The sequence below is a fragment of the Oncorhynchus masou genome, chromosome 2 (genome assembly GCF_036934945.1).
Source record: "Oncorhynchus masou masou isolate Uvic2021 chromosome 2, UVic_Omas_1.1, whole genome shotgun sequence".
In the NCBI taxonomy this organism is placed as follows: Eukaryota; Metazoa; Chordata; class Actinopteri; order Salmoniformes; family Salmonidae; genus Oncorhynchus; species Oncorhynchus masou.
Genome location: NC_088213.1, coordinates 46243942 through 46267940, shown reverse-complemented (window position 1 = coordinate 46267940; position 23999 = coordinate 46243942). Strand labels below are relative to the sequence as shown.

At 41.6% G+C, this 23999-nt stretch overlaps 1 protein-coding gene across 1 annotated transcript in view; it reads right to left on the bottom strand.

Annotated features, from left to right (window-relative positions):
* Positions 1–4349: 4349 nt before the first annotated feature.
* The window catches only part of LOC135506019 (SH3 and multiple ankyrin repeat domains protein 2-like), a 162682-nt gene continuing 143032 nt past the window's right edge, over positions 4350–23999 (bottom strand). Inside the window, exon 23 of the mRNA XM_064925357.1 lies at positions 4350–8899. Within this exon, the coding sequence (XP_064781429.1) occupies positions 8356–8899 (544 nt within the window). The 3' untranslated portion in view covers positions 4350–8355. The remainder of the gene's footprint in view (positions 8900–23999) is intronic.

Here is a 23999-nt window from a genome sequence, read left to right as displayed (position 1 = left end):
TCTTACGAAGCCACTCCTTCGTTGCCCGGGCGGTGTTTGGGATCATTGTCATGTTGAAAGACCCAGCCACGTTTCATCTTCAATGCCCTTGCTGATGGAAGGAGGTTTTCACTCAAAATCTCATGATACATGGCCCCATTCATTCTTTATTTTACACAGATCAGTCGTCCTGGTCCCTTTGCAGAAAAACAGCCCCAAAGCATGATGTTTCCACCCCATGCTTCACAGTAGGTATTGTGTTCTTTGGATGCAATTCAGCATTCTTTGTCCTCCAAACACGACGAGTTGAGTTTTTACCAAAAAGTTATATTTTGGTTTCATCTGACCATATGACATTCTCCCAATCTTCTTCTGGATCATCCAAATGCTCTCTAGCAAACTTCAGACGGGCCTGGACATGTACTGGCTTAAGCAGGGGGATACGTCTGGCACTGCAGGATTTGAGTCCCTGGTGGCGTAGTGTGTTACTAATGGTAGGCTTTGTTACTTAGGTCCCAGCCCTCTGCAGGTCATTCACTAGGTCCCCCCGTGTGGTTCTGGGATTTTTGTTCACCGTTCTTTTGATCATTTTGACCCCATGGGGTGAGATCTTGCATGGAGCCCCAGATCTAGGGAGATTATCAGTGGTCTTGTATGTCTTCCATTTCCTAATAATTGCTCCCACAGTTGATTTCTTCAAACCAAGCTGCTTACCTATTGCAGATTTAGTCTTCCCAGCCTGGTGCAGGTCTACAATTTTGTTTCTGATGTCCTTTGACAGCTCTTTGGTCTTGGCCATAGTGGAGTTCAGAGTGTGACTGTTTGAGGTTGTGGACAGGTGTCTTTTATACTGATAACAAGTTCAAACAGGTGCCATTAATACAGGTAATGAGTGGAGGACAGAGGAGCCTCTTAAAGAAGTTACAGGTCTGCAAGAGTCAGAAATGTTGCTTGTTTGTAGGTGACCAAATACTTATTTTCCACCATATTTTGCAAATAAATTCATTAAAAATCCTATAATGTGATTTTCTGGATTTTTTTCCCCTCATTTTGTCTGTCATAGTTGAAGTGTACCTATGATGAAAATTACAGGCCTCTCTCATCTTTTTAAGTGGGAGAACTTGCACAATTGGTGGCTGACTAAATACTTTTTTGCCCACTGTATATATACAGCACCAGTCAAAAGTTTGGACACACTTAAACATTCAAGGGTTTTTCTTTATTTTAACTATTTTATATATTGTAGAATAATAGTGAATACATCAAAACTACGAAATAACACATATGGAATCATGTAGTAACCAAAAAGTGTTAAACAATTCAAAATATATTTTATATTTGAGATTCTTCAAAGTAGCCACAGCTTTGCACACTCTTGGCATTCTCTCAACCAGCTTCATGAGGTAGTCAATTAACATGTGTGCCTTGTTAAAAGTTAATTTGTGGAATTTCTTTCCTTAATGCGTTTGAGCCATCAGTTGTGTTGTTACAAGGTAGGGGTGGTGTATTTGGTAAAATACAAAGTCCATATTATGTCAAGAACAGCTCAAATAAGCAAAGAGAAACGACAGTCCATCATTACTTTAAGATATGAAGGTCAGTCAATCCGGAAATTTTCAAGAACTTTGAAAGTTTCGTCAAGAGCAGTCGCAAAAACCATCAAGCGCTATGATCAAAGTTCATTAGTTACCAGCCTCCGATATTGCAGTCCAAATAAATGCTTCACAGAGTTCAAGTAACAGACACATCTCAACATCAACTGTTCAGAGGAGACTTCGTGAATCAGGCCTTCATGGTCGAATTGCTGCAAAGAAACCACTACTAAAGGACACCAATAATAATAAGAGACTTGCTTGTGCCAATAAACATGAGCAATGGACATTAGAATGGTGGAAATCTGTCCTTTCGTCTGTTGAGTCCAAATTTGAGATTTTTGGTGCCCAACCGCTATGTCTTTGTGAGATGCAGAGTAGGTGAACGGATGATCTTCGCATGTGTGGTTCCCACCATGAAGCATGGAGGAGGAGGTGTGATGGTGTGGCGGTGCTTTGCTGGTGACACAGTCTGTGATTTATTTAAAATTCAAGTCACATTCTGCAGTGATATGCAATCCTATCTTACTGGGACTATAATTTGTTTTTAAACAAGACAATGACCCAAAACACATCTCTCGGCTGTGTAAGAGCTATTTGACCAAGGAGAGTGAAGTAGTGCTGCATCAGATGACCTGGCCTCCACAATCACCTGACCTCAACCCAATCAAGTTGGTTGGGATGAGTTGTTCGCAGAGTGAAGGAAAAGCACCCAACAAGTGCTCAGCATATGTGAGAAGACTGTTGGAAAAACATTCCTCATGAAGCAAGTTGAGAGAATGCCAAGAGTGTGCAAAGTTGTCATCAAGGCAAAGGGTGGTTACTTTGAAGAATCTAAAATATTAAGTATATTTAGATTTTTAAAAATGTTTTCATAGTGTAGATGTCTACACAATTATTCTACAATGTAGAAAATAGCAAAAATAAAGAAAACCCTTGAATGAGTAGTACTGTCCAAACCTTTGGCTGGTGCTGTATATACAGTGACTTCGGATAGTATTCAGACCCATTGACTTTTTCCACATTTTGTTATGTTAGACTTATTCTAAAATTGATTAAATAACAAAAAATCCTCAGCAATTTACAAACAATACCCCATGACGACAAAGCGAAAACAGGTTTTTAGACATTTTTGGAAATGTTGAAAAAAATCAAAAACAGAAATACCTTATTTACAAAAGTATTCAGACCCTTTCTATGACACTCGAAATTGAGCTCACGTCATCCTGTTTCCATTGATCATTCATGAAATGTCTCTACAACTTGGAGTCCACCTGTGAAAAATGTAATTAATCGGACATGATTTGGAAAGGCACACGCCTGTCTATATAAGGTCCCACATTTGACAGTGTATATCAGAGAAAATACCAAGCCACGAGGTCCGAGACAGGATTCTGTCGAGGCACAGATCTGGGGAAGGGTACACCAACATTTCTGAAGCATTGAAGGTCCCCAAGAACACAGTGGCCACCATCATTCTTAAATGGAAGAAATTTGGAACCAGAAAGACTCTTCCAAAAGCTGGCCATGCAATTAAACCGAGCATTCGGGGGAGAAGGGCCTTGGTCGGGGAGGTGACCAAGAACCACATGGTCACTCTAACAGAGCTCCAGAGTTCCTCTGTGAAAATAGGAGAACCTTCCAGAAGGACAACCACCACACAGGACTGGCTTCGGCACAAGTCTCTGAATGTTCTTGAGTGGCCAAGTCAGAGCCCAGACTTGAATCAGATCGAACATCTCTGGAAAGAACTGAAAATAGCTGTGTAGAGACGCTCCCCATCCATCTTGACAGAGCTTCAGAGGATCTGGAGAAAAGAATGGAATTAACTCCCCAAATACAGGTGTGCCAAGCTTGTAGCGTCATACCCAAGAAAAACCTTGGCTGTAATCGGTGTCAAAGGTGCTTCAACAAAGTACTGAGTAAATGGCTTGAATACTGATATTTCAGTTTTAATTTGTAAGAAAAAAAGAGATAACAAACCATTTTCTTTTGTCACTGGGGTATTGTGTGTAGACTGATCTATACATCTATTTAATCAATTTTAGAATTAGTCTGTAATGTAACAAAATGTGGAAAAAGTAAACGGGTCTGACACACTCTGGACTCCGACATTGCTCTTCCTAATGTTTCTATGTTATTTAATTCCATGATTATTTGCTTTTTTTATATTACTTCACTGTTGGAGCTAAGGAACACAAGCATTTCACCACACCCGCTATAACATCTGCTAAATATGTGTATGCAACCAATACAATTTGATTGTGATTTAAAGGTGGTGGGATTATTAAGGATTTAAGTCAAGGTCAGAATATGGATTATCTACGTAAGACACACCTCCGCCACACCTTCATTTATTCCATCTCCACCCACAATGAATAGCAGGTGTATAGCACCCGGTTCCCATGCTTAAGTTCAAGGTGAGAATACGCAGAGAGAAAAGCACATAAAAAAACAACTAAAAAAAAGGATATCCAATATCAGTCTACTGGACGTCCAGTTTGTCAACGATTATAGAAAAACAGTGCTAGCTTGCAATGTCACCACCCGTGCCATCAAATTGTGTAGTGAGAGGGTGTCCACATGTAGTAGTAAGGGCTCGTGAGGAAGGAAGCTATACTGTTGAGCGGCAGCGTGACCCCCGTTACAGTGGGGTCATGACTGGGATACCTTGTCGTGGACTCGGGAGGTGCAGCTCTTTTTCATGGTCCTTCGAGACGGATCCAAAGAAGCACAAACACAAAAATAGGCACATCAGGAATTAAATTAATACAACCATAGTGCAATATTATATTTATTTCTTACAGTAACTTTTGGTTGCCATACAAGAAGTATTGAGGATTTTGGGGGAAGGAAGAGTGCAGTTACAAGGAACTTCTCTTTCTTTTTCATTTTTGATAATTCGATAGTCGACTCTACGCATGAGGCATTACAACATAGAGAACATGAACACAAATATACACAAAAGAGACGGAAACGTCTTGGTATTTATGTAGAATGGAAAAAAAGAAGAGAAGAGAAAAAAGAAGAGAAAATAGGAAAAGTATCCAAATAGTTGCCGATGGGTAAGTGAAGGACTGTGTTGTGATGGTAGGGGGGATAGTGAGCCATGCCAGTCCTTATGTAGCATAGCCTTATAGTCACACAGTGATGATTTGTATAGCATCTTAATACTACTACTATTCCACATATAAATTAGCTTAGTGATATGTTTTTTTTCTCTCCATGAAATCAACAGTCACAACTAATCTTTTTTTGTACATTTCTATATATGTTGAGCATAAAAGTGTCATCAGGACAATTTTCAATCCAGTGGACTGTGAGGATATGTATAAATGTAAAGCGTTTCACTCATTTATACACACATTTTATACAGACTAAGCGATTTGGAATTGTCAAAAATTACAATATTCAAGATAGGCAGGTGATGGCCAGAGGATAGTATATAAAATATATTTTGATTGGACAAATGTCTTCTGTCCACTTAATCTATCAGTGTTCATAATATCAACAGGTGATAATATATAACGATAGTTCATCTTAAAACTGGGAAAAAACCACAACCAAGGATATCCATTCAGTATAAATATTGCTTCTTAGTTTCCTCATAAATCTGTTATTAATTTCTATTAATATATATTTATATATAATATAGTTGTTTTCTTCTTCACTTTTTGGCAAACCACACTTCAGAGTTGAATATTTTTCTCCAAATGTCTTTTATAAAATTCCATAGAATTCTATATAAATCATAAAAAATACTGTGCTTTTTTTTCTGTCACTTCTGTTGATTCTTTTAAAAATAATGAATGGATTATAGCAGTGTCCTGCAAGTCTTCTCTTTCTGTCGGCCTGGTATTCCCTTTTTTCCCCTCATCCCTTTGTCTTCCCTTCATTACCATACAGTTGCACAAAGGGACCGGGAGACAGAAGAAGGAATCTCACCAAGGTAGCTTCTTTTTTTTGCCCTACAGGAGACCCTAAATTGCACACAATCCAAACAATCATGGTTATGTTCATAGAACATCACTGTGAACTGATCTAATCATGGGATATGTCCTCGAATGACCACCAAAATACAGTTCACTTTTTAGTGATATGTTCTAATATATAGGTCATCGGGGTACAGTGGCATACATGGCTTCCACACTTCTCTTTGCAGTCCATTCTGGGGTAGTTCTAATCTAGTTCAGAGGCAGAGAGGCCAGAAATGGGGCACTATGTAGAGAATAATGAGCTATTTGAGGCACTATTCAAACACAAAACAGGGATAGAGTGAAAATAAGTTCTGAGGATGGATGCAATGGCCATAGTCTTTCATAGAAATTCTCTCTGAACCGTTTAGAAATATTATACATCTAATTATTCTGTAGATGTACTCTTTTCTTTAAATCATTCCTTTATACACATTCAAAACAATAAATATATTCAATTTACTTCAAATAAATGCCACCAAACACTTCCTGGGTACATTGACTAAATGGTGTTTCATGAAAAAGGATGGAGACAATTGATTGGCAGTCAGATGGGAGCTTTGATTGGAAGATAATCTAGTTCTACACCAGGGATGTGTTAAGAAAAGGACTCCGTAACACTTTACTTGAAGCCTGTAGTAATAATACTTTATAACTTTTGATAAGCAAGCCTTCTACCTGCAGGCTTAAGTAAAGTGTTACGGAGGACTCTCCATTTCATTCTCAAATGAACATGGACCAAATGCATCATAGAAAGCCTTTATTGGCTGGATCAAACCATACCCCTCTAATAGTTGCTCAGTTGGTGTTGCTGTGTCACACCGCTTTTCTTCCCCCTGGAAACACCAGGTAGGACTAACACCTCGTCGATATTTTTTTGTGATTCATCGGCAAATCATACACAAACTTTGTAAATGTTCCTATACATTTAAAAAAATAAATCCTCTTCGGTGATTGTGTGAATGTCTGGGTAGCAGATTTTAGTGAATAGTATTCTTGGCCCCTGCAATGCACAGTACAAGTAAGCTGTCTAAAAACAAGCACACAGTCAACCAGTGTCCTATGTTAACACAGATCACAAAGTAACACCCGTTTTGCACTCATCCTTTAAATGGTTGTCTTCAAATACTCACCGAGAATCATTATGTCAACAAATTGTTTTTAACCTTCACCTATAACACAACAGCACACACTGGTATTAATATAAAAACAATGTTTGATCTGTGAAAGGAATCACTCAGTGATTAGACATGATTAAAGATGGCTGAATAGAGAGGAGAGAGATGGTGATATTATGGCAGGAAAATTGTTGTTGTGATAGGTGGATTATTTCTGTCATAGGCCTGAAGGGAGGCTGGTTGATTCGGGGGTAGGGAGTAAGGGGTCTGGCATTCCACTCCTGTCCGGTTCACTGTCAAGTGTGTGGAAGACGATGAAAACACATATGACGCCAACACTTAGGGCTAGATTATATCAGATCCTTGCCAGCCAACACCAGCGTAGGGTTGTTTTGGCAGTGTCGGAGGTGGAACTGTGTTAGTTAGAGCTGTCAAATCCACAAGCGGCTCCTGGCATTATACCTAAAACAGACATTGCCATTGGCTGCACAGAATCGCATTAAGATAAATCCCACGCAGCCCTTTTTACAAGTTCGGACACCGGAATGTGAGATGCAGTCTACACCTTGATTAGGTTGATAGAAATCCTCATTGTCTTGTTTCATGGTTTTCAATTTGAGCGTATTATTGTGTGCTATATGATTTCTATATAGCATACACTTTCTCTTTTTGAACTTCTAACAATAAATACATTTGTGAGGCTTCGTGACAATGATCACCGATTTGACAGCTCCAACACCGTTACACCTCTGACACCGCCAAAACATCAGCTATGCGGGTGTCGGCTAGCACTGCTTAACGCTTGATTTGATTGAATCTAGGCCTTACACTCTCACTCATGTCTTTCTAAAACCCATTTAGCAAACCTCCCACAGCGTGCGCACACACACCTCACAAACATGTCTCTGACAAAACGCAAATACACACACCTTCCACAGTGAACAGGGATGTGAAGGGGACAGTGGTGCCTGCTACAGTAGAGCCCCTCCAGCCATGCATTAGAAAAGACTAACACATCATTATGTTTCTCTCAGGAGAAGGCCATCGCCGGATATCTGTGTGTGTGTGTGTGCGTGCGTGCGTGTGTGTATTTGCTCGCAGCGAGTGATATGGTTTAGGATTAAGCTAAACATTTCTGCAAAGATTCTTGTTTCTAATGTTTTTCAAATGTTTCTACAACGTCAGATGCATCCATAAACATAACCCACGGTTTGACTCTAGTGAAGAAATATTCTCTGAAGAAACTCTAGCAAAGATAGAAAAGGTGCGCCAACCAGCTCAGCTGGTTTCAAACACCCGCACTGTGGGAGCTTGAAAAAGTATTGAGTATTCCAAAGCAAATTTGGAGTTGTAGTCTTTAGTATTCCAAAATTGTCCAGGTTGGATTTCTATCAGTATTTCAAAGTGTTTGAGGGCTACGTTTCAAGAATATTCCAAAGTGTGGTGACAAGAGCATCCCTAAAAGGATACAGGATTTTTCCCACTTTTTCTCCATTCTGGATTGATGCAGTTCCTTCAGGATTCCGACATCCCCTGATACTCGGGAAGCAGAATGGGAATGATCAAACACAAACACGCCACAGAGTCGAGGCAGGAAGGGAGGAGTCAGAGGCCGATTCCTAAATCGTCCCAGACAGAAAAGGAGAACAGGTAGGACAGAGAGTGTTTCAGATAAATCCACACCCCCTGGCTTTATCTGTCCTGCAGCATTTTGAGGGCCCTCTCAATGTTCATGCGGTGGCCCACCCTCGTCACCCCCAGGTCAATCAGATCCTCTTTCTGCAGCGAGGGCAGGTGGGCGCCCTCGATCTCGTTGTCCAGGAAGGCGTCTTTATGCTCCGACAAATTCAGACTGTCCAGCCAGTCGGCTACGTCCAGCTTGCTCCACAGCTCCACGGGCTTGGAGGCAAAGGGTTTGCCTGAGGTGGCTACGGCCTGCATTAGGGTCAGTGGCGAGGGGGAGCGCGAGCCTCCGCACGAGGACCCTCCACCAAGGCTACCGCCCATGCTGCCGAAGCCACTCGTACTCCCCATGGGTGGGGTGGGCAGGCCGAAGAGGTCACTGAGGCTGGGCGAGGCAGAGTGGGGTAAAGAGGAGGGGCAGGGGGGCGAGGAGAGCGACGAGGTGTCCGGGGGGCTGCAGAGGTGAGGGGGCAGGCTGGAAGGAGGGGTGCAGGAGGAGGGTGGCAGGCTGAATGACACGCTGGAGTTCCGTTGGCTTCCTGGGGCTGGAGAGCTGGAGAGAGAAAATAGAGAGGGAGAAAAGAGAGAATGAGAACCTAACATACATATGGCACTACCAAACTAATCCAGACCATAATGATCAGAACATGGCAACCAAACAAGACCATGGCAACCTAGAGAAACTTGGCCAGGTAAAAACCTCAAGCAAGAAGCAAACACCTCCCCCTCCACATGTGACTCACAACCAACCCCCCACTACAGGATATGTGTGTGTGCGTTCAGACCTGGCTGGTGTAAAACGGATGTAGTGTTTGCTGACCTTGACATGTGGTAAACCTGCTGAGGCTTGGTGTGGAAGTGGGGATCGCCGAGAACTTTCAAAATAAACACGAAGTTCATGAACATAAAGTATCTTACTGCTCTAAGCACTGAATTCTACTGAAATACTTGAAAAAGCCACTAGGGTGCAGTGTTGTCAGTGGATTTGTACTTAAACCATACTTTACTTCACTGGTATTTTACAGTCTACTACTTGCCAATTAGGCAGTCCATATTTAGCATTTTTCAAACACCTGAAACAGTTTGTTCCTGCAATCCAGAGCCATAATCATTATGATACATTTTGTGTAAAAAAATATGTTATATTTAAGCATACCACTTGAGCTGTCTGAATCCTCCTGACTGGTGGTTATTTTGTAAAAGAAACTAAATATGCTTCTTTGCATGTCTGCTAAAATCTGGGTAAAGATTTAAAGGAATGTGAGTCTTATTCAGTATATTTAGTAATTGCTTGCTTTTCTAAAGTCTGTCAACCTTGTCAGCAGGCATAACAGCTAAGACAGACAAGCTAGGTACTCTGACTTGATCGACAGCCTGAAATGGCTTCTTGGTAGCTAGTTACAGTCCATTTGGAAAGTTTTCAGACCACTTGACTTTTTCTACATTTTGTTATGTTACAGACTTATTCTAAAATGTATTACATTGTTTTTTCCCCTCATCAATCTACACACAATACACCATAATGACAAAGCAAAAACAGGTTTTTAGAAGTGTATAAAAAAATCCCCTGAAATATCACATTTACATAAGTATTCAGACCCTTTACTCAGTACCTTTGGTACCTTTGGCAGCGATTACAGCCTCGAGTATTCCTGTGTATGACGCTACAAGCTTGGCACACCTGTATTTGGGGAGTTTCTCCTATTCTTATCTACAGATGCTCTCAAGCTCTGTCAGGTTGGATGGGGAGCGTCGCTGCACGGCTATTTTCAGGTCTCTCCAGAGATGTTTGATCTGGTTCAAGTCCGGGCTCTGGCTGGGCCACTCAAGGACATTCAGAAATTTATCCCAAAGCCACTCCTGCATTGTCTTGGCTGTGTGCTTAGGGTTGCTGTCCTGTTGGAAGGTGAACCTTCACCCCAGGTCTTGAGCGCTGTGGAGCAGGTTTTCATCAAGGATCTCTCTGTACTTGGCTTCGTTCATCTTTCCCTCGATCCTGACTAGTCTCCCAGTCCCTGATGCTGAAAAACATCCCCACAGCATGATGCTGCGGGGATGATGATGGGTCCATGCTTCACCGTAGGGATGGTGCCAGGTTTCCTCCAGAAGTGACGCTTGGCATTCAGGCCAAAGAGTTCAATATTGGTTTCATGAGACCAGAGAATCTTGTTTCTCATGGTCTGAGAGTCCTTCAGGTGCCTTTTCGCAAACTACAAATGGGCTGTCATGTGCCTTTTACTGAGGAGTGGCTTCCGCCTGGCCACTCTACCAGGCCTGATTGGTGGAGTGCTGCAGAGGTGGTTGTCCTTCTGGAAAGTTCTCCTATTTTCACAGAGGAACTCTGGAGCTCTGTTAAGAGTCACCATTTGGTTCTTGGTCACCTCCCTGACCAAGGCCCTTCTCCCCCGATCGCTCATTTTGGCCAGGCAGCCGGCTGTAGGAAGAGTCTTTGTGGTTTCAAACTTATTCCATTTAAGAATGATGGAGGACAGGTTCTTGGGAACCTTCAATGCTGCAGAAATGTTTTGGTACCCATCCCCCAATCCTGTCTTAGAGCTCTACGGACAGTTCCTTCGACCTCATGGCTTGGTGTTTGCTTTGACATGCACTGTGTGACATTACATAGACAGGTGTGTGCCTTTCCAAATTATGTCCAATCAATTGAATTTATCACAGGTGGAAGTTGTAGAAACATCTCAAGGATGATCAATGGAAACAGCATGTACCGGAGCTCATTTTCGAGTTTCATAGCAAAGGGTCTGAATACTTATTTACATAAGGTATTTATTTAAAAAATATACACATTTGTAAAAATGTCTAAAAACCTGTTTATGGGGTATGGTGTGTAGAATGATGATGATTTTGTTTTATTTAATAAATATTAGAATAAGGCACTAAGGTAACAAAATGTGGAAAAAGTCAAGGGGTCTGAATACTTCCCGAATGCACTGTACACTAGATGACTGTAGGAGGCGCTGTGTTCAAGCCACCGTGACTACATCTTGGCACTCCCTCACCATTTAACAAAATATTTTCGAAGCTATAGAAGTGCATTTATTAATGCCTACATTTGTTTTGGCCACATTTATTATATTATGTGAGCGAAACACAGTAAAAAATGGAGGAATATAATTACAAAAAAATTCTTAAAGTATACTTTTTTGAGATTGTTAATACAAAGAATAAAACAGTACATCATTAAACATTATTACACCACCACATATCTACAATATAAAATCTATAATACCACCATACAACAATATTACAATGTACTGTGTGTGTGTGTGTGTGTGTGTAGTGCGTGTGCTAGCGTTTGTGTGCGTGTGTCTGTACCTGTGTGTGTGAATCATCACAGTACTCACTGTTCCATAAGGTGTATTTTTATCTGTTAATTAAATCTGATTCTACTGCTTGCATCAGTTACCTGATGTGGAATAGAGTTCCATTGTAGTCATGGCTCCATGTAGTACTGTGTGCCTCCCATAGTCTGTTCTGGACTTGGTGGCATGTCTTGTGGGGTATGCAAGGGTGTCCAAGCTGTGTGCTAGTAGTTTAATCCGACAGCTAGGTGCATTCAGCTTGTCAACACTTCTTACAAAAACAAGTAGTGATGAAGTAAATCTCTCCTCCACTTTGAGCCATGAGAGATTGACATGCATATTATTAATGATAGCTCTCTGCACACATTTAAGGGTCAGCCGTGCTGCACTGTTCTGAGCCAATTGTTATTTTCCTAAGTTGTGGCATCTGACCTATAGCAGGGGGTGTAAAAGGCATACGTTTCCTCAGCAGCAGCAGACTATGATCGATAATGTCAAAAGCTGCACTGAAGTCTAACAAAACAGTAACAATAACTCTGTTTAAGAGAAGAACGCAGATAACCAGGAACACACACACACACACAACAGAGCATGTAGAAAAAAAACTCAAGACTGCACGGAGGCCAGAGGGAAGCTTGCAGCACTAAGTCCACAGAGCATGTCCTAATGTGATTCACTCTATCTTGGAATGTGTGTGTGTGAGCGTTTAGAGAGTACATCTATGTGCATGCGTTCATACAAGCATGCCTTTTGGTAGTTGAACTGTACATAGAACAACAATGCAACATATCAAGGACGAGGATAATACAGTATTTGAGGTCAGCTCAGCCGGGAATAATCATTATGAAGTGATTATTACTCTCATTTACAGCAGTTAATTCCAGAAGAATACCACTTGACCATCTGGCATCAGCATCACAGTATCCTCGACTCACAAAAAATATACCTAACACAAACATGCAGTGGGCTTGACAGCACAAGAGGGACAGAAGGGAGAACCTAGATCTGGTTTGCAATCTAATGTCAATATAATATTTTTTGGAACAGTGTAGTCATGTGTAGTGTACGTATCAGTCCCCTACAGACCAGAGATTTGTGCAGCACCAGATTGAGTGATGTGATGGATCGATGGGGAGATGGATGAAGAGGCGGATGAAGTGAGAGCAGGGACACACAGGGCAAACCCATCACCTCCCCCCAAAACACACACAACTATGCCCCATTCAATTCAGATTAACACCCTCATTCAATTCCCCCTCTAAACTTCCTTCTGTGGTTCCATACTGATCGGGCTCTGAAGGGCTGCAATGCCTGCTAATTCGTTGACTAATATATGTGTAGAAGTAATTTAATATACTGTAATTACACTCCTAAGTCTGGACAAAACCAGAAGACACAGCAGCCCTTGATGACCAGGTTGGTTATCCCTTCTTTCCCCTCGTACTATATGGATAACCCTGAGGGAAGTTAGGGAGGGGAAGTGAAATGGGCAAGGGCGTTATTTGGCCCAAATGGATTGGCCAAAGTGAAAGCACTAGTCCCCCCCTCTGGACCTGTAGCACTTTGCACCACGGGTGAAACTTACAGCTTGTTTTTTCAGCACCAGCTTTTCCACATGAAGTCATCGTGATGGAGTAAGGAGAATGGAGTGAAACAGAGGACACATGAAAAGATGAGACGACAACAAAACACATGGAGAGACACAAACACTATCACACACACACACACACACACACACACACACACACACACACACACACACACACACACACACACACACACACACACACACACACACACACACACACACACACACACACACACACACACACACACACACACACACACACACACACACAAAAAGGGGGAAAAAGTGAATGCAGGGAACGAACATATGTCCTTCTAAACTGACAACTCACTCCAAAGTGATAACCTTCTTGTGAAGATGGGACTCTAAAAATTCACTTCACAGATCAGAGGTCAAATCTCGTAATTTCCTCTAATAGTCATAGTCCGGTCTATTTCACATATACTGTGCATGCCCCTGTACTGTGCATGACCCATGAATGCACTTGAGCAGCTTTCCATAATAAATGTTGATGCTTCGTTATCTGACACACTGATCCATTTCTAACTGAACAATGTTAGACCTGTGATCACAATCAATACCATCAGGCTGACGAGGTGGGAGAGGGATGAGGGTATCAATACCCAACTGTGACAGAGCAAAATATACATTGGACCACACATCGCACACATACACACCAAACATTGTCCAGCAATGGAAGCAGAAATGATACCTTCTGACTTGCTTATCGAGTTTAATGACCAAGCTATCGCTCCAACCTTCCATAGTAGATATAACAGCCCAGAAGCTGAATGGTTTTACTGTATATAAATGGGTCGGCTTTGACTGTGTCATTAGAGATCATACACAACATCATCTGAGCCATTTTCTACAGAGTTAGTACTGGATGCTTCAACTTAGTGCAGTGAATTGTACCATTGTAGATATACTGTACTGTACACACGCATATACACACGAATGCACACACAAAAACAGTCATGAGACTCTTTGCATGCATGCACTCACACACACAATCACACACACAATCACCCACTCTGAAATGTTATGTAACCGTGGCCTAGCAAAGGATGTTGCACATGATGTGGATGTGCACACTGTGATGACACTGAACTCTACTGAGGGTTAGCCCCACCCACCCCCCACACTATAATCGGACTGACATCACTCCAGCGGGCCTCAAGGCTGCTCTCATCAACTCGTTGCTAGGCAACCCCATTCGTTCGCAGGCGCACTAATCTGTGAACCTAAAAGACGGGGATAAAGTGAAGGGGAAAATGTAAGAATGCTAAAAAGGAGAAAGAGCAAATCCTTCATGTAGTGGCGTTCATCTGGGCTGATTCTGCTGTGCTGAGTGCTTAAGACAGAGAGAGACTGTTTCTTATGAACCTGTCTAAGTCAGAGAGAGAGGGGGGGGAGGGAGAGAAACTGGGACAAAAAGAAACAGACAGAGAGAAAGCTACAGAGACATAAAGAGAGATGGAAGGCCAGAGACTGAGACAGAGAGGGACTGATAATATAGGCCACCCTCTCTTTCATATCCATCTGCTCCATGTGCTCAGCTACAGGGCACCTTGCTCCTTCTGCTACCTAATCCCTCACACGCTTCCTCACTTCAAGTGTTCTATATGATCTATCTCCTTCCCTCAGGCAGTACTATACAGTACAGTGCCATCTTTCCCTTTAACCTACACTATGTAATGAATCTGTTTTCCATAAAACAAGTTTTATGGAAAACTCGGTCAATATCATTGGTCCAACTTATTCAAATTAGCTTGAAATGGATAGAATACGCCAGTCCCCATACACTTGACTCTTCCCTCACCTCCAACTTTCCTTAGCCTTTATCTCTTCTGTGTTTGCAGATATGTGGCGAACCAGTTAAAAGCAATATAGTGGAAGGAAGCTCTGATCAGTCCATTGGAGGGATAGGCCTAGTTAACAAACAGATCTGCAAACACTGGAGAAGTATTTATATCCTGAAATAAATAGATCATCTCACTAAAATACATTTTAATAAAAAGTTAGCAAAAATAGATAAAATATTGCTACCATGGAAAGGACAATACCCGACTGTGGAAAAATCACCCTGATTAACTCTTTAGTCATATTCCAGTTGACCTATTTACTTGTGGCCTTGCCTACACCTAATGACTTGTTTTTTAAAATTATATGAGCAAAATATATTACACTTTCTTTGGAACAGCATGCCAGACAAAATTAAACAGGCATATTTATATAATGAATATGAACTTGGAGGGCAGAAATTATAAAATATTAGAGCATTTGACCTTTCACTAAAGGCTTCAGTTATACAAAAGCTATACTTAAATCCAAACTGGTTCTCTAGCAGATTAGTAAAAATGGCCTTTTTCCCTTTATTCAGATTACAACCTCTCACTTTCCATTATTTGAAAAATAAATCATCTCCAAAATAACGCTATTTTAAAAACAAGCCATAGAAAGCTGGTTGGAATTTCACTTTAATCCACCAGAAACAACAGAACAAATATTAAAACAAATATTATGGTTCAACTCAAATATACTAATTGATAAAAAATATATAAAATTGAATGAAAAAAGACAACTGTATAATCTAAATTATATCATAAATAGGACTGGTGGAGTTATGTCACACATGCAAAAACATATGGAAATGTCTGCTCTATCCATAATTACAACTAACTGATTGCAGCATTACCGCAAAAATGGAGAAGGCAAGTGGAAGGGGTAGAAGGTAAGGAACTTGTTTGTCGACCTTGCAATAAAGACCAAAATTGGTTAAAGAAATTTGTGACAAATAAAAAAGTATACCAGTTTAATTTAATGGTGGGTCCCCTGCGGGACGGTTGAGCTAATGTAGGCTAATGTGAGGTTGTAGTATGAGGTTGTAAGTAACAAGACAATTTCCCAGGACATGGACATATCTGATATTGGCAGAAAGCTTAAATTCTTGTAAATCCAACTGTACTGTCCAATTTACAGTAGCTATTACAGTGAAAGAATACCATGCTATTGTTTGAGGAGAGTGCACAATTTTGAAAATGAAAAGTTATTAATAAACAAATTAGGCACATTTGGGCAGTCTTGATACAACATTTTGAACAGAAATGCAATGGATCATTCTAAAACTTTGCACATACACTGCTGCCATCTAGTGGCCAAAATCTAAATTGCACCTGGGCTGGCATAATACATTATAGCCTTTCTCATGCATTTGAAAGATGGTACAAAAAAAATGTTTTTTTTTTCTTGGTATTATCTTTTACCAGATCTAATGTGTTATATTCTCCTACATTGCTTTAACATTTCCACAAACTTCAAAGTGTTTCCTTTCAAATGGTACCAATAATATGCATATCCTTGTTTCAGGGCCTGAGCTACAGGCTACAGTATATATATATATATATATATATATATATATATATATATATATATATATATATATATATATATATATACATTCAAGGATTTTCTTATTTTCACTATTTTCTACATTGCCATAAAACACTCCTTCTGAGGCCTCCAACTGCTTTTAAATGCAAGTAAAACTAAGTGCATGCTCTTCAACTGATTGCTGCCACACCCTCCCGCTCGAATATGTGGACAACTACAAAGTCTGGTTAGACTGTAAACTCTCCTTCCAGGCGCACATTAAGCATCTCCAATCCAAAATTAAATCTAGAATTGGCTTCCTATTTCACAACAAAGTCTCCTTCACTCATGCTGCCAAACATACCCTCGTAAAACTGACTACCCTACAGATCCTTGACTTCGGCGATGTCATTTACAAAATAGCCTACAACACTCTACTCAGTAAACTGGATGTAGTCTATCACAGTGATATCTGTTTTGTCACCAAAGCCCCATATACTACCCACCACTGCGACCTGTATGCTCTCGTTGTCTGCCTTTCACTACATATTCATCGCCAAACCCACTGGCTCCAGGTCATCTATAAGTCTATGCTTGGTAAAGTCCTACCTTATCTCAGCTCACTGGTCACCATAACAACACCCACCCGTAGTACGCGCTCCAGCAGACCAATCAAATTTGATTTGATTTGATATTTCACTGGTTACCCCCAAAGCCAACACTTCCTTCGGCCGCCTTTCCTTCCAGTTCTCTGCTGCCAGTGACTGGAACGAATTGCAAAAATCACTGAAGCTTGAGTATTTTATCTCCCTCTCTAACTTTAAGCATCAGCTGTCAGCGCAGCTTACCGATCACTGTACCTGTACACAGCCAATCTGTAAATAGCACACCCAAATACCTCATCCCCATATTGTTACTTATCCTCTTGCTCCATTGCACCCCAGTATCTCTACTTGCACATCATCATCTGCACATCTATCACGCCAGTGTTAATGCTAAATTGCAATTATTTTGCCTCCATGGCCTATTTAGAAACATACTTCCCTACTCTTCTACATTTGCACACACTGTACATATATTTTTCTATTGTGTTATTGACTGTACATCTGTTTATGTGTAACTCTGTGTTGTTTTTGTTGCACTGATTTGCTTTATCTTGGCCAGGTCGCAGTTGTAAATGAGAACTTGTTCTCAACTGGCCTACCTGGTTAAATAAAGGTGAAATAAAAAATAAACAATTAAAATAATAATAGTGAAGACATCAAAACTATGAAATAACACATATGGAATCATGTAGTTACCAAGAAAGTGTTAAACAAATCAAATATATTTTACATTTTAGATTCTTCAAAGTAGCCACCCTTTGCCTTGCACACTCTTGGTATTCTCTCAACCAGCTTCATGAGGAATGCTTTTCCAACAATCTTGAAGGAGTTCCCACATATTCTGAGAACTTGTTGGCTGCTTTTCCTTCACTCTGTGCTCCAACTTATCCCAAACCATCTCAATTGGGTTGAGGTCGGGTAATTGTGGAGGCCAAGTCATCTGATGCAGAACCCCATCACTTTGGTTGGTCAAATAGCCCTTACACAGCCTGGAGGTGTGTTTTGGATCATTGTCCTGTTGAAAAACAAACGATAGTCCCACTAAGCGCAAACCTTATGCGATGGTTAAGCCTGCCTTGAACCTTATGCGTATGCTGGTTAAGCCTGCCTTGAACTCTAAATAAATCACAGACAGTGCCACCAGCAAAGCACCCCACACCATCACACCTCCTCTATGCTTTATGGTTGGCAATACACATGTGGAGATCATCCGTTCACCTACTCTGCATCTCACAAAGACACGGCAGTTGGAACCAAAAAGCTCAAATTTGGAATCATCAGACGAAAGGAAAGATTTCCACCGGTCTAATGTCCATTGCTCGTGTTTCTTGGCCCAAGCAATATTCTTGACTGACCTTCATGTCTTAAAGTAATGATGGGCTGTCATTTCTCTTTGCTTATTTGAGCTGTTCTTGCCATAATATGGACTTGGTATTTTACCAAATAGGGCTATCTTCTGAAAACCACACCTTGTGTCACAACACAACTGATTGGCTCAAACGCATTAAGAAGGAAAGAAATTCCACAAATTAACTTTTAACAAGGCACACCTGTCAATTGAAATGCATTCCAGGTAACTACCTTATGAAGCTAGTTGAGAGAATGCCAAGAGTATGCAAAGCTGTCATCAAATCAACTTTAAAGAATATAAAATATATTTTGATTTGTTTAAAACTTTTTTGGTTACTACATGATTCCATACTTGTTATTTCATAGTTTATGTTTTCACTATTATTCTACAATGTAGAAAATAGTACAAATAAAGAAAAACCCTTGAATGAGTAGGTGTGTCCAAACCTTTGACTGGTACTGTATATACACAAAAAAATATATATGGGCGATTGGAAATTATGCAGACAATTACATTGGTAAAAGCCACAGAATATCTGCAATATTAAAGCTCATCTAAAAAAAAATCAAAAAATACAAACACTGGAGAAGTAACTCACGAGGCTGGTGGATCATCCCCTCCCCCCAACCAGGTAGCTATATAGGCCACTCTCTCCCTTCTGGCTCTAACACATTCCATAGTCAAACACTGAAGACTCATTAATCTATTAGACCCAACAGTTCCCAGAAAGACCTCAAAGCTACATGGAACCCTCTTGTATTATTTGTCAAAATAAAAACCTAACACACTCCAATATATAAATACAGCTTCTTGAATTGAAATGTATTTTAATGACATTCTCAGAGGTAACAGAAACATATCTTGTCTCTCTCTAGGCGATTGTGCAGTCAACCTTCAAATGTTCTTGATTATGTGGATACTATTTATCAAAGTGCAGCTGCCTCTACTCTTAAACCTCTGGATGCCGTTTTTCATAGCGCCCTTCATTTTATCACAGGAGACAGTTTTATTACTTATCACTTTTTTACCAAAAAGTTGTCTGGAAAATGCTCATCCATACATAGGCTGCGCTCCTAGTGGCCTGGGACTTTATCACAGGGAAACTGAAATCCGTAATTTGAACAAGCATGTTACATATGCAAAGCAGAGGGAAAAAACTCTAGACCACCTTTACTCCACACACAGAGATGCATACAAAGCTCTCCCTCGACCTCCATTTGGCAAATATGACCATATCTCTATCCTCCTGATTCCTGCTTACAAACAAAAACTAAAGCCGGAAGTACCAGTGACTCGCTCAATGCGGAAGTGGTCAGATGATGCAGATGCTAAGCTACAGGACTGTTTTGCTAGCACAGACTGGAATATGTTCTGGGATTCTATTACAGAAACTATTACAGACTACAAAGGGAAGCACAGCTGCGAGCTGCCCAGTAACGCGAACCTACCAGATGAGCTAAAGTATTTCTATGCGCGCTTCGAGGCAAGCAACACTGAAGCATACATGAGAGCACCAGCTGTTCCGGACGACTGTGTGATCACGCTCTCCTTAGCCATTGTAAGTAAGACCTTTACACAGTTTAACATTCACAAGGTCGCAGGGCCAGAAGGATTAGCAAGATGTGTACTCCGAGCATGCACTGACCAACTGGCAAGTGTCTTCACTGACTGTTCCTGTTCCCAAGAAAGCTAAGGTAACTGAGCTAAACGACTACCGCCCCGTAGCACTCACTTCCGTCATCATGAAGTGCTTTGAGAGACTAGTCAAGGACCATATCACCTCCACCCTACCTGACACCCTAGACCCACTCCAATTTGCTTACCGCCCAAATAGGTCCACAGACGATGCAATCTCAACCACACTGCACACTGCCCTAACCCATCTGGACAAGAGGAATACCTATGTGAGAATGCTGTTCATCGACTACAGCACGGCATTTAACACCATAGTACCCTCTAAGCTCGTCATCAAGCTCAAGACCCTGGGTCTCGACCCCGCCCTGTGCAACTGGGTACTGGACTTCCTGACGGGCCGCCCCCAGGTGGTGAGGGTAGGCAACAACATCTCCACCCCGCTGATCCTCAACACTGGGGCCCCACAAGGGTGCGTTCTGAGCCCTCTCCTGTACTCCCTGTTCACCCACGACTGCGTGGCCACGCACGCCTCCAATTCAATCATCAAGTTTGCGGACGACACAACAGTGGTAGGCTCGATTACCAACAACGACGAGACGGCCTACAGGGAGGAGGTGAGGGCCCTCGGAGTGTGGTGTCAGGAAAATAACCTCACACTCAACGTCAACAAAACTAAGGAGATGATTGTGGACTTCGGGAAACAGCAGAGGGAACACCCCCCTATCCACATCGATGGAACAGTAGTGGAGAGGGTAGTAAGTTTTAAGTTCCTCGGCATACATATCACAGACAAACTGAATTGGTCCACTCACACAGACAGCATCATGAAGAAGGCGCAGCAGCGCCTCTTCAACCTCAGGAGGCTGAAGAAATTTGGCTTGTCACCAAAAGCACTCACAAACTTCTACAGATGCACAATCGAGAGCATCCTGGCTGGCTGTATCACCGCCTGGTACGGCAACTGCTCCGTCCACAACCGTAAGGCTCTCCAGAGGGTAGTGAGGTCTGTACAACGCATCACCGGGGGCAAACTACCTGCCCTCCAGGACACCTACACCACCCGATGTTACAGGAAGGCCATAAAGATCATCAAGGACAACAACCACCCGAGCCACTGCCTGTTCACCCCGCTATCATCCAGAAGGCGAGGTTAGTACAGGTGCATCAAAGCTGGGACCGAGAGACTGAAAAACAGCTTCTATCTCAAGGCCATCAGACTGTTAAACAGCAACCACTAACATTGAGTGGCTGCTGCCAACACACTGACTCATCTCCAGCCACTTTAATAATGGGAATTGATGGGAAATGATGTAAAATATATCACTAGCCACTTTAAACAATGCTACCTAATATAATGTTTACATACCCTACATTATTCATCTCATATGTATACGTATATACTGTACTCTATATCATCTACTGCATCCTTATGTAATACATGTATCACTAGCCACTTTAACTATGCCACTTTGTTTACATACTCTCATATGTATATACTGTACTCGATATCATCTACTGTATCTTGCCTATGCTGCTCTGTACCATCACTCATTCATATATCTTTATGTACATATTCTTTATCCCCTTACACTTGTGTATAAGAAAGTAGTTTTGGAATTGTTAGTTAGATTACTTGTTGGTTATTACTGCATTGTCGGAACTAGAAGCACAAGCATTTCGCTACACTCGCATTAACATCTGCTAACCATGTGTATGTGACAAATAAAATTGGATTTGATTTTGACATTTTCAACCTGTCCTTGACCGAGTCTGCAGACCAGCATAGTCACTGTGCCCAAGAACACCAAGGTAACCTGCACTCACATCTGTAGCCATGAAGTGCTTTGAAAGGCTGATCATGGCTCACATCAACTTCGTTATCCCAGAAACCCTCGACCCACTCCAATTTGCATACCACCCCAAAGATCCACAGTTGATGCAATCTCTATTGCACTCCATTACTGCCCTTTCCCACCTGACAGGCCGCCCCCGGGTGGTAAAGATAGTTAACAACACATCTGCCATGCTGATCCTCAACACGGGGGCCCCTCAGGGGTGCGTGCTCCATCCATCCCCTGTACTCCCTGTTCACCCATGACTGCATGGCCAAGCACGACTCCAACACCATCATTATGTTTGCTGACAACACAACAGTGTTGATGAAATAGGCCTGATAGTTGATGAAATAGGCCTGATCACCAACAACGATGAGACAGCTTATAGGGAGGGGGTCAGAGACCTGGCAGTGTGGTGCCATGATAACAACCTCTCCCTCAACATTATCAAGACAAAGGATATTTGATTTGTCTGGAAATCCCTTTGTGACAGGGGGAAGGGGAGCTTGATATGTGCAACAGGAAGGGGCAATTGAATGCAAGAAATTAAATTAACACATTTCTAGCATTCAATTTTCTACCACAAAACAAAAAATGTTTGGGTTAAGTGGGTCAAAATCTTCCTAGAAGTCTGAAAAACATGACGGTGGACAATGCTGATTCATATTATGAATCAGATGTATTGAATTCTCTGTGTGCTTTATATTAAAGGGCACTTTATTTAATATAACAGGATTTCAAAATTCAATATTGGTTCAAACGTTCTACTTAAAATATCAAAAGGGACTCAAAAGGCACTCTTTTCATGGAACTACCGTATCTACTAGATCTACTGATATGGTTAGCTTTAGCCCAATGCTAGAGAAATTATTTTTGTTCTGCGCTGTTATAGATGGTTTCAGCTGCAATACTAGCTAAGTCCTCTGAATTGAGCATTTAACGTTAGCTACAATGCCACACTAGCTATGTGCTAACTACAATGATAGCTATGGCTAACTATATCCACAATGCTAGCAAGTCTCTGACATTATGTATATGCTATAGGTCATGTGTATATGTTATGTTGGACCTCCATAAAGGGGCACTAGCCAAGTTGTCAAATGGGCTGAAATACTGAGTTTTCAATGGTCTTATTGAGGAAGAAGCATAAACATGCTGTGCCATCAGGAGCTCTGGCCATTGCCAATAAGGTTGATGCCATAGTTGATGTAATGGTGGCAGAAGGCTTAGGATAAAATAAAATACAATTGTATTTGTCACATGTGCTGAATACAACAGGTACAACACCTTATCGTGAAATGCTTTCTTAAAAACCCTTAACCAACAATGCAGTTCAAGAAAGAGTTAAGAAAATATTTACTAAATAAACTAAAGTGAAAAATAATAATGACCATTTTTAGGGCTTTCCTCTGACACCGCCTGGTAAACAGGTCCTGGATGACAGGAAGCTTGGCCCCAGTGATGTAATGGGCCGTACGCACTACCCTCTGTAGTGCCTTGGGGTCGGTTGCCAAGCAGTTGTCTTGGTGTGCTTGGACCATGATAGTTTGTTGGTGATGTGGACACCAAGGAACTTGAAGCTCTCAACCTGCCCGACAGCCCCGTCGATGAGAATGGGGGCGTGCTCGGTCCTCCTTTTCCTGTAGTCCACAATCATCTCCTTCGTTTTGTTTACGTTGAGGGAGAGGTTGTTGTCCTGGCACCACACGGTCAGGTCTCTGACCACCTCCCTATAGGATGTCTCATTGTTGTCGGTGATCAGGCCTACCACTGTTGTGTCATCGGCAAACTTAATGATGGTGTTGGAGTCGTACCTGTCCATGCAGTCATGAGCGAACAGGGAGCACAGGAGGGGACTGAGCACGCACCCCTGAGGGGCCCCAGTGTTGAGGATCAGCGTGGCGGGTGTGCTGTTACCTACCTTTACCACCTGGGGTGGCCCATCAG